General features: G+C 49.3%; 1 protein-coding gene across 1 annotated transcript; it reads right to left on the bottom strand.

The window, feature by feature from the left end:
• Window positions 1–2,362: 2,362 nt before the first annotated feature.
• LOC142001391 (regulator of G-protein signaling 8-like) lies at window positions 2,363–10,168 on the bottom strand. The gene is made up of 4 exons (XM_074976545.1): window positions 10,158–10,168; window positions 6,116–6,205; window positions 5,334–5,561; window positions 2,363–4,842 (listed from the first exon to the last, which is right to left on the bottom strand). The coding sequence occupies exons 2-4, from the start codon at window positions 6,160–6,162 to the stop codon at window positions 4,779–4,781; spliced, it is 339 nt and encodes a 112-aa protein (XP_074832646.1). The 5' UTR covers window positions 6,163–6,205; window positions 10,158–10,168; the 3' UTR covers window positions 2,363–4,778.
• Between the last annotated feature and the right edge of the window lie 1,151 nt (window positions 10,169–11,319).

Genomic DNA, 11,319 nt, shown 5'->3' with positions numbered 1-11,319 from the left:
CCACATGGCAGCAGCAACGTTTGTGGTACAGAACGCCAGATTGCATATGCGCAGCCTGCAACATTGGCTGGTGAGCGTCTACAAGCCGGCGTCCCACACTGTCCACAGGGTGGTGTCACCCACGATAGAGGTGCGCAGATCCCTGCAATGGTGGGTAAACCCCAAGAACATGCTAACAGGGGTGCCCTTTCACCAACCACAAATCTCTATTTTTCTTACTACCGACGCTTCCCACATAGGGTGGGGAGCACACATCGGCGACAAGGTAACGCAAGGACTGTGGTCCCCTACGGAACAGTCACTGCATATAAATATACAGGAGCTCAGAGCAGTGTTCAACGCCTGCAAATACTTTCGAGACCACATACAAGGCAAAGTAGTCAGGATCAATACAGACAATACCTCCACCATGTTTTATATAAATCGACAAGGAGGAGCTCGATCCCGTGCCCTATGTGCGGAAGCAGTCCGGCTGTGGAACTGGTGCATCGCCAACAATATAACGTTGAAGGCTTCGTACTTACTAGGAGCTCACAATGCGAAGGCAGACCAGCTGAGCAGGCGCTTTGCACTCACGCATGAATGGCAGATCCGCTCCGATCTGCTATGACTGATCTTTCATACATGGGGGTTTCCCCAGATAGACCTGTTTGCCACCCAGCACAACAAGAAGTGCCCCCAGTACTGCTCCAGGGCAGGACTGGGGCGGGGGTCCTTGGGGGACGCGTTCACGATTTCATGGAAGGGCCCCCTGCTTTACGCGTTTCCCCCCACAGTGCTCATCCACAAGGTCTTGCAGAAAGCCAGGAGGGAGAGAGCCCGCATGATCCTAGTAGTCCCAACATGGGATCGACAGCAGTGGTTCCCCTTGCTTCTGCGCATGTGGGACTGCCCACCGCTTCCCCTTCCAGCAGCACCGGACCTGCTCACGCAGGCCCAGGGGTCCATAGTGCATCCACACCCTCAAGGCCTGCGCCTACAAGCATGGTTCCATGGCTCAGCTCACTAGAGAGTACATGTACGGAGGGAGTACAACAAGTCCTGGAGAGTAGCCGAAGGACCTCCACCAGGAAGACTTACAAGCAGAAATGGACTTGATTCACTGCATGGTGTTCTGCCAAGCAATTAGCTCCCCTTGATGTGCCTATACCCATAATACTAGAATACTTACTGGACCTCAAGAGGGGCGGGCTCTCCCTATCCTCGCTGAAGGTCCACCTCGCGGCTATATCGGCTTTTCGGCATGAAGAGGAAGGGCCCACGGTGTCTGCCCACCCTATTGTTACCAGGTTCCTGAAGGGGCTGGTAAACCTGTACCCCCCTCGGAAACCGCTTCCACCATCGTGGAACTTGGACCTGGTGCTCAGCGCGCTAACGGGCCCACCCTTTGAACCCTTAGCCACAGTTCCCCTACGTCTCCTTACGATAAAAACAACCTTCCTCCTTGCAATCACGTCAGCCCGCAGGGTGAGCGAGCTCGCAGCAGTCATGGCAACGCCGCCCTGCACAGTCTTCTCAAAGGAGGCGGTAACCTTACGGCTGCACCCAGCCTTTGTTCCGAAAGTTTCTTCAGAGTTCCACCTTAACAAACCTATAGTTTTACCCTCGTTTTACCCGAAGCCTCACAGCTCCAGCAAGGAGGCACGCCTACATATCCTGGACGTGAGGAGGGCGTTGGCCTTCTACATAGACAAAACTAAGTCCTTCCGGAAAACGGACAGACTCCTAGTCTCTCTCGCTCCCAGGTCAAAAGGAGAGGGTCTCTCCTCACAGAGAATCTCGAAGCACATTGTGTCCTGTATAAAAATGTGCTATGAACTTCGAAAGACTCCTTTGCTGGCCCCGCCTAGGGCTCACTCCACCAGGGCGGTGGCGGCATCAACAGCCTTTTTCAAGGGCATCGCGTTAAAAGACATCTGTAGAGCAGCGAGCTGGTCATCCTATGACACCTTTGCCAAGCATTATGCCCTACATCAGATATTCCAAGAGGATACCCGCCTCTCGACAGCGGTCCTTTCGGGGGCAAGCTGCACATAAATCCGATTACCCACCTCCTTACTTGGGTTACTGCTGGGTAGTCACCTATCGTGGAGCACCCACGGGGACACTCGAGGACGAAAGAGAAGTTACTCACCGTAGTAACGATGGTTCTTCGAGATGTGTCCCCATGGGTGCTCCACCACCCGTCCAGCCTCCCCGCTTCGGATCTCTGTTTAGTGTTTTTCAGGAGCATCCGAGGCAGTTGGTCAAGGAACTGGTGGGGACTGGATCGCGCACGTGGCCGGGGGTGTGCAAGGGAGTGGCGCACGCCAGCGCATGAGCGGTCTGGCAGAAACTGCTGGAAGGTTTCCGATCTGCGGCATCGGGGCGAGCCCGACACCTATCGTGGAGCACCCACGGGGACACATCTCAAAGAACCATCGTTACTACGGTGAGTAACTTCTCTTTGCTTAGAATGAGGTAGATCGGACTGGCTACAAATCATTAAAGAGGGGTGACTGTATGGCAAAAACCTTTGGCTGAACTTGTAAAGCCCAAGCGAGGCGCTGTTAAAATAGCCAGCATTTTCAGATGGGATTTTTTTTATGGGGGGATGGCTTCATTTTGAGGCAACTAGCACAAGAGGACTCTGAGATGGATAATGCCTATTAGATTTGGGAGGGGTTGCTGCCTTTGAAAATCATGCCCAAGGTGGCTAATAGCAGACAGCCAAAAAGGCATCTTTGCATATGTGGTCCTAAGACTTATCTCATGTGGTGGTTCCCAATCTTTTTGGCATCACAACCCCTTTTGATATTTTGAGAAACCCTCACACCTCTTCTTTACCATCACCCAACCCCCTTTTAGCAAAAAATTCAATTTATAATTTAAAATAAACACAGCAACTTGATATAAGAATGTTGTTTAAAAATAAGCACAAATAGTTTGTCTTGGTGCCTTGTGGAGGCCTGGTGCAGCCCCAGCTGGCCAGATGCCTAAGCCCTGTGCCAGCTGCCTGCCTGAGACCTGTGCTGCCAGAGTCGCCTGTCCAAGCCCCACACCACCAGGGCCAGCCACCTGCTCACCCAGCTGTGGGCCAGCCAGCCAAGGTGCCCGCCCAAGCCCCATGCTGCCCAGCCCAGCAGCCCGCCTGCCAACCTGAGCCACTTGAGTCCTGCGCTACCGGGGCCAGCTGCCCGCCCACCAGCCCAAGCCACCTGAGGCCTGCGATGCCGTGGCCAGCTGCCCAAGCGCCATGAGTCCTGCAAGCTGACAAGCTGCCTGAGCCCTGCAAGCCCTGCGAGCCACCTGCTGGCGCCCCTCTCCTCGCACAAAGCCAGGCACCACCAGCCCCCCAATTCCTACCCCATCCGCATCCCGCTTACCCAAGCCAGGCACCCCAGCCCTGCATCTAACCCCATCCTCCCCCCAAACTCCACTCACTCACCTTTGCACATGGGTCTTCGCCAGCCGCCTGCTTTTCATAGCGGCTGCACCAGGTCACCGATGTAAAATGGCAGGGGCAGAGAGCTCGAAGCAAAGGATGACTCCTTCTTTGAGTCAGGGAAAATGATTGTGGGGATTGGGTCACCTTGCGCCCCCTCCTGGAATTTCTGCACACACCTCCGGGTGGGCATGCCCTCCACCCCAGTTTGGGAAACCAGGATCTAAATGGCTAGAAACCTCTGATATGTAGAGCCCTGTGTCAATAGAAAATTGTTATGTACATCTGCAAAAATGATCTGCAGCTGCAGATACCTATGGATTTGCAGGGCCCTGCTGATCTGCATCTGCTAAGCCATTGTCCAGTAATTGATTTGACTGAATCCCCTGTGGATTTCTTTTTGCAGTCACTGGATAGAATTTACTCAAAGAGATAAATAAAATAACATCAGTGACTTTTCTAGTGACCATCTAGGGCTGGGTCTATGAGCTGCTTGTGACAAAACTCATCAAGCACAGTTTAAATATGATGGTCAGCTGTGACGTGCTCCAGTACTAAATGCCTCGCTGTGCCCTGTCAGAGAAAGTGGGGACGTGCCCACTTAGGAGATTTACAAAGCTTATCACTTTTAAAATAGGATTAATTTTTGGAAGGGAATTTTTCTTGTCCCTAAATAAAAAAACAGTGCTTCAAGCTCTGGAAGATGCCTTATCCTAAAAGTTCCCACAGCTCTAGAAGGGTCTGCATTCTGGAACCCATCAGTGGTCAGATATATGCTAAAAGCTCAGGCATACATATATCATGTGGTAGAACCACTAGATCAGCCACAAGCCACACTCTAGCATCCACTCCAACTTGTGACCATCCACATTTTAGAACGATGGCCCAGGCCACACACGCCATTTGTGCGCTAGAACGACCCCCGCTCAGATACCATCCAAACTCTAGGACAAACAATGCTCAGAAAGGCTCCCAATTCTAGGCCCCCCAGGCTCTCCCATCTTTACAGCACTTAGTAAAATCCTCCGAAAACTCAACATGAGTCTTCCTTGGCTGATTCAGATGCACTAGAATAAGTTCTAGATCAGCGTCGCTACGGAGACACCAGTCATCACCCACATGTAGAGAGAGAGAGAACTGAGGTGCTGTCCCCAGGTTGGTTCCATCTTCCCCAATTCCTCGAGCTGGCAGGAAACTGAAGGAGATGGCAGTATCCTGAGACACACATACACGCAAAGGACTTCGCTATGTGTCACAAGCCAGTGCGGAGGGTCTCTGCTCTAGTGACTTGCACAGTGGTGAGCTCAGGAGCCTGGGGCAGCTGTGCATGAGGGTGTAGACTTGTGCCTAGGCCTCATTGAACATGCGTGTGCTGTTGACTTGTTGATTGTCTCCCACACAGTATCATCAATGCTGACCTGGAAAGGGAGAGGAACGAGGCTCTAGAACCACTTTTCACAGTGGTGCTGCTGGGCTGGGCTGTCTTTCGGAGCCTCGCCAAGAGCCTTTGGAAAGAAGCCAGCCTTTCTCAGGTGCTGGCACGGAGTTCTTCGAGGTGCTGTGACTCAGCAGCGAGCTGAGAGACTGTGACAATTTACTTGAGGACCTGCGCATTCTAAATAAAGTAGGAGCCAACTCTATAGCCAGGACAGATGCCTCAGGGAGTCTCAGCTGGCTGGGGTCAAAGGGCCACTTGATTTGGGTATTGTTTCATGGCTGGGAGGTCAGGCATGTGCCAGCAAGGAGGAGATACTCTATGACACCCTCCTCACAATAGTCAGGTCCAGGCCCTGGGTTCAGGGCCATGATTCCCTGGCTGTTGCTTTACTTAGAGAGGTGACAACAATGAGAGGAAATAAGCTGGGAGCAACATCCCAAGCTGCTTCCACACAGGTCTGCAGCAACCTACCTCCTCTGGGGACAGGATGGAGATGTAATCCAGGTGGATCTTCTTGGCTTTCTCGCAGACCTGCTCCTGGCTCTGCTCCCTCTGAGGTCCTCACAAGCCAGCCAGAAGGCCATGTTCTCATCGCTGTGCTCCGTCCGCAGGAACTCCATGAAGACTGTCTGGCCAGTCAGGCTCGCCAACACACAATCAAATGAGCACTTCCAGGAGGATGCTTCTTCCAAGGTGAGCCTAGGAGACAGGGAGGGAGAGATCAAAGTGACGTGGCTCTGATGCCCCTCACCCACCTTCTGGTAGAGCCTTGGTGATTGCATCATACACACTCTCTTTTCAGCACCCACCCGCCGTCTGTTCCTGACTCACCTCTGTCTGCCAAGGGCATGGCCCCATCTCCCTCCAGAGCCTAGACACCTGCCACATTCCACTTGGGGGTACAGAGTGAGCTGACCCCAGCTCCTGGGCTAATAGAGCTGACTATGTGGCACTTCATGGCCCTGCTGCCCTGAATCATCCTCAAATTCCCATGGCAGAACCAGAACTAAGGAGATGCACAGAACAGGGCTCCTGGGAGATGAACATGACCTCAGTCTTTGACCCTGATCTGAATGTTTCCCATGTCCCATTGATTCCAACCAAGGGGATCAGACCCAACCCCAGACCAAATCCTGGTGACTTTATTTTTTAAAAGAGAGACTCATTGTTTTTCTTTGCTCCAGCTTTCGGCTGTCATCTGGGGCCCATCCTCTGGGGACAGCATGGTGTGCTCTTGGCATGCTCAGACGCACCTTTCCTCAAGGGACTGGGGGATCTCCAGCTGGGAGACGCTAGACATTTTGCACCTGAACCCATCTTGTGTCCTTCTCACCTTCCAGCTCCTGAAACAGAAAGAATGGAATAGGCAGTGGAGGGCTGGGGGCGGGGGGGGGGCGGCGCATTTTGTATCTAAATGAACAAGAAGGAGCCAAGCCCTCAGCATGGTTCCCAGGTAGTTCAGGAACCATGAAGGAACCAAACAACTTTCTATGAGCTGGAGTAGCAAAATGGTGGGAATCTCACTGTTGAAGAGGGAAGCAATTTGGCTAAAGAGTAGCGTACTCTACAGGTGCATGCGAGAGACCTGTGTTCTACTCTTTTCTCCCTGGGTCACCTTGGGCAAGTCCCTTCTATGTGCCTCAGTCTCCTTGCCTGTGGAATGGGGTGATGAAATTGATGCCCTTGGTAAAGCTGTTGAAGATCTGCTAATGAAAATTCCTATCCCATCAAAGCACAGGTAGCTAGATAACTGCTACGTTTCTTTTCTATATCCTTCTTTTTCAATGCTGTGTCTCCTCGGTCATACTGAGCAAAGCCTCATTTGTTTGATAACGAACAATAATTAGCTAGACCACATGGTTTTTGGGACTGGGGTTGTGTGTACGAGTGGTGAAACACTGGAATGTGTTGCCTAGAGAGGTGGTGGACTCTCCATCCCTAGAGGTTTTTAAGTCCTGGCTTGACAAGGTCCTGGCTTGGATGACTTAGTTGGGGTTGATCCTGCTTGAAGCAGGGGGCTGGACTAGATGATCTCCTGAGGTCCCTTCGAGCCCTATGATTCTATGTATACAGTACTGAATGCTTCCATACCTCTGACTTCTCTACTCCTAGTAGAGATTTCCCTGGTTATGCATCCAGCAGGGAATTTTTCTATGCTTACCAGCAGATTGCTACTGCAGGAATTGATCCCCCAGGGACTGATTTAGCAGGTCTAGTGTAGATCCACTAAATCAACTGCTGCTCTCTCTCTCTCACTGACTCCAATACTCCACTGGAATGAGAAGCATAAGGGAAGATGACAGGAGAATTTCTCCAGTTGACTCTCTCACAAACCAATGGCCCTTGCACTAACTTAACCTAGGGTATTTTGACTCCTGCTATGATATTCATGAAACTGGAATTACATAAATTAGATCAAATTTACCCTGTAGTACAGACCTGCCCCCAACATGGGATTAGCTCTTTGGGCCACAGCATCACACTGGGAGTTCATGTTTCACTGATTACCTACCATCTTTCCCAAGTCTTTTTCAGTTTCACTGCTTCCCAGCATAGCATTCCCCATGATGTATGGATGGCCTGTATTCATTGTTCCTACATGTATACATGTCTACCAACAGGTGGAACTGAACCTGATACATCTAGAGCTTAGTGCATAAGACCCTTCTGGTTGAGCTAAAAGCCAGCTGCCTCTTAGGTCAGGTTGCAGAGGAGATTCATTTTTTTCGTTCTGAAAGTGGCCTAAGTTTCACTACATGAGACAGTGAACCACACCCAGATGTGTTGGTTACAGATACATTTACTTATATTAAAATGCATATTGTTTGCTTGTGTCTCCCTTACCAAGCAAACACAGACCAGTCTGGATCAGTGACAGATTTCAAAAAACACAGAGGCAAGAACCACTCCTGGCAGAAATGCAGCTGCTCAATGACAAGTTCCCATTTACAATTACTTTGGAGACCTATCACTTAGCCAGCTTTTAATCCATTTAATGTGAACCATGTTAATTTTATACTGTCCTAGTATTTTGATCAGAATATTGTGCCATACCAAAACAAGCAGATTACAGAAGTCTATAATGGCAACTTTAATACCTGCATCAGGTTAGTCTGACAGGACCTATTTTCCATAAATCCACATTGATTTGCATTAATTGCATTACCTTTCTTTTAGTTCTTTATTAATCATATCCCATACCATACACTCTATTATCTTGCTGGGGAACGATGTCAGGCTGTCCAGTCTACAATTACCTGGGCCATCCCATTTATCTTTTAAAGAAACTGGCACAACATCAGCAGTCTTATGGTCTTCTGGACTTTCCCCACTTCTCCAAGATATATAAAAAAATCAGCACTAACAGTCCAGCAAGCTCCTCAGCCAGCTCTTTTAGAACTCTTGGCTGAAAGTAGTCCGGGTCTGTAGAATATCCAACTCTAATGGCTTGTACATAACATTCTCCAGAAATATTAGTGGAGAACATGCTATCCTCCCCAGATCATGAGACTGCATCCTCTCTTTCCCCTAAAAATATAGAAGAGAAATAGTCAACACTTCTACCTTTTCTGTACTGTGGAACAGTACTAATGTTTACTCCTCTTGTACTCCTTCTGTACTGTGGATCAGTACCAGTGTCAGGATTCTTTTTGTTCCTAATACATTTTTAAAAACTCCCTTTTATAATCCTTAACCCAGCTGGCCATATATTTCACTTTTTTGTCCCCTGGCTTCCCTTGTCACTTTTCTACAATTCCTAACTTCATATTCATTGCCATCAATGTTCCCTTTTTTCTATGTGTATTTATATATTGCAGCTTTTTAACCAATGTGACCTCCTTCCTGAATTATAGGACTGGGGCTTTTAAGGTGTTCTTAAATTATTCCCAATTATCATTCACATTTTTATGAGTCATTTCTTCCTCATGGCTGATTTGGCTCATAGCTGTTTTTAACTTTATAAAACTGTAATTGTACAATACATATTACTGGTCTAGACTTCATTATGTTTGTACATTACACTAACACTTGTGCCTAAGCTCTTTTAGTTCTGAGATCAGTTATTCTTTCCTTGTTAGGACACGGTATAACATGCAATAAACTCTTTCATATCTGGCATTCTATTATCCAGAACTCTCAGATAACCAACATTTTAACCATAAGTAAATTTTAGTTACATTTTCCATAAGTATAGTGAAAGCAAATACAAATAAATACAACAAATACAGTGTAAGTATACAGTGTACAGTACTACTGTTGTTGGAAAATAAAGTACTCTGCATACATTTTTGTTTGTTGCTTAACATCTAATCTTGTTTTTCTTTAGCGTTATGCATTGCTAGGTATACTTCTCTATTATTTAGAATATTTGAATATCCAGCAACCTCCTCATCCCAGGCCAGATATGAAAGCGTGGAGTATAGAATCCCGCCACTTTTGCTGCAACATTTTCTGAGCTAGGTAATTGTCCTTGCTAATATTTAGAAATTCCAAGGATGTTTAAGTCCTGGCAGCATGATACAGCCAGTCTACATACCTCTGGGTGAAGACCCCCAGGAGCCCGCAGCTTTTTTTCCTACAGTTTATAGATAGGTGCATAAGGGAGCAGCCATCCTGTTCCCTAGTGTAGTTTAGTGGGCTGTGCTAGACACCAGGCAGCCATCCTGTTCCCTAGTGTAGTTTAGGTGGGCTGTGCCAAACACCTTGGCTGACCCGCCACACTCCGGCCCCAGCAGCTCTCCTCAGGAAGCCCCAGCAAACTAGTTCCTTCACTGCAAGGGCTCAGGTAGGTGCAGGCTGCCACATGAGATTGCTGGGACATTGTTTGATAAGCATTTAGAATCATTTGCTTCTGAGTTATCCATCACCTAGAAGCACTTCTGATATAGAGAATGACTTACTTTTTGCCCACTTGATCCTTCCTAAATCCATTATTGATCTGAACATCCCAGCATAGCTAGCTCTCCAGCCTGTATCACCGCCAGGACACTGAAATGCAGGTACCTCTAGGTGACACCCGCCTACGAGACATCTTAGTACACAAGAATGGGGCCAAAGGCAGCAGGACAAGTGTCTGCTCTGACTAGCAAAGTCTCTGGGATATTTACTGTCCTATAAAATGGACAGAACAGTTCGGTTTTAAAGGTTTCACCTGCAAGGACCCTATAGATGCAAATCGCCTGTCCCTCAAAGTTCTAAAGCACCCCTTCTCCAAGCAGTCACCTGGAGCAGTGGCTACAGCAGCACCAGCAGAGGCAGCAGGGTTTGGGGTTGCAGTCACAGTACTGTGGGTACCTGGTCTGTGAGAGCCGCCTTCCTTTTTCTGGCAGGCAGGACTCCATGACCTAGAGAGGGAGAAATCAAGGTCAGGAGGGTCCCCCAGCACACCTCTTCCAAGCAGGTCCCTGGTGCTGATGAATAGCACCAGCTTTGAATGCTAAAGCTCTAGAATGACAGTCCAGGAGGGTGACCTACAACAGTGGTCTAGCTCAGGGGTCAGCAATCACCAGCCCAAGTGCCAAGGAACCGATTTTCATCAGCACACAAGGTAAGAGCTCAGCCCCCGCACTTCCCCCTGCTGCAGCCAGGAGCTTGCTCAAAGCCAGGCCACCTGTGGGTTAACAAAAAACCAGCTAATGCTCCCAACCACCTCCTACACGGTAAAGCTCCGCATCTTTATTTATGAATGAAGCTGTTGTAAGTAAAACTATCAGTGACTTCAAAAAGTGTCACTGGCATTCGGGATGTACGTAGAGGTCAAAAGGGCAATTTTGCCCCTCGGGAAGGTCACTGACCCCTGGTCTAGAAGATAGCAGAGACCAGGGGATGTCTGCACTTACTGGGGGGTGGGGTGTCAAACACACCACAATCGATTTTCCAGAGCATGATTTTGCCGCACGTGTGAAGGCACAGCAAAAAGGAGCTCTCTGGGTGGCTGTCAACCCTGGGATGCCACACTGATGTGTGAGTAAGTGAGGTCAGTGCGAGCCTAAAAATCCCTGCACTACACCAGGGAACAAAGCTGAGCCTGATACATCGCTTCTGGCTACACTAATGGCACGGCTAGAATTGCATATCTGGGATGGGCCTTGATCCCTAGCGTAGATCAGGCCTAAGAGACTAGCCCAGCCATGTGAAATGGAGGGAACCCTCATGACCAGGGCAGAACACACTCACCCACTGCTTCCCTGGTGGCTGCATCCCCGCCCCATGACACCGGTGAAAGGGGTATGCAGTTATATTTTGGATATCATTCCTCACAACCTGGGGGCTCTCCAACCAGCCTCTTCCCTCCATGTCTCTCTCAAAGGGGCCTTGTATAGCCTGGAAGCAATGACTGTGGACTACCAGTGGCTGTGCCCTGCAGATTCCCCTAGGTTGGGGGATAGGGACAGTGAGGCACAAAGGGGCATCTGGCAGCAGGGGCTTTAGGGGGGACCTGCGGTGCCCCCGCTTT

Source organism: Carettochelys insculpta, chromosome 24, assembly GCF_033958435.1.
Source record: "Carettochelys insculpta isolate YL-2023 chromosome 24, ASM3395843v1, whole genome shotgun sequence".
Taxonomy (NCBI): Eukaryota; Metazoa; Chordata; order Testudines; family Carettochelyidae; genus Carettochelys; species Carettochelys insculpta.
The sequence above is the reverse complement of the archived record's forward strand: the minus strand, read 5'-3'. Positions and strand labels throughout refer to the sequence as shown.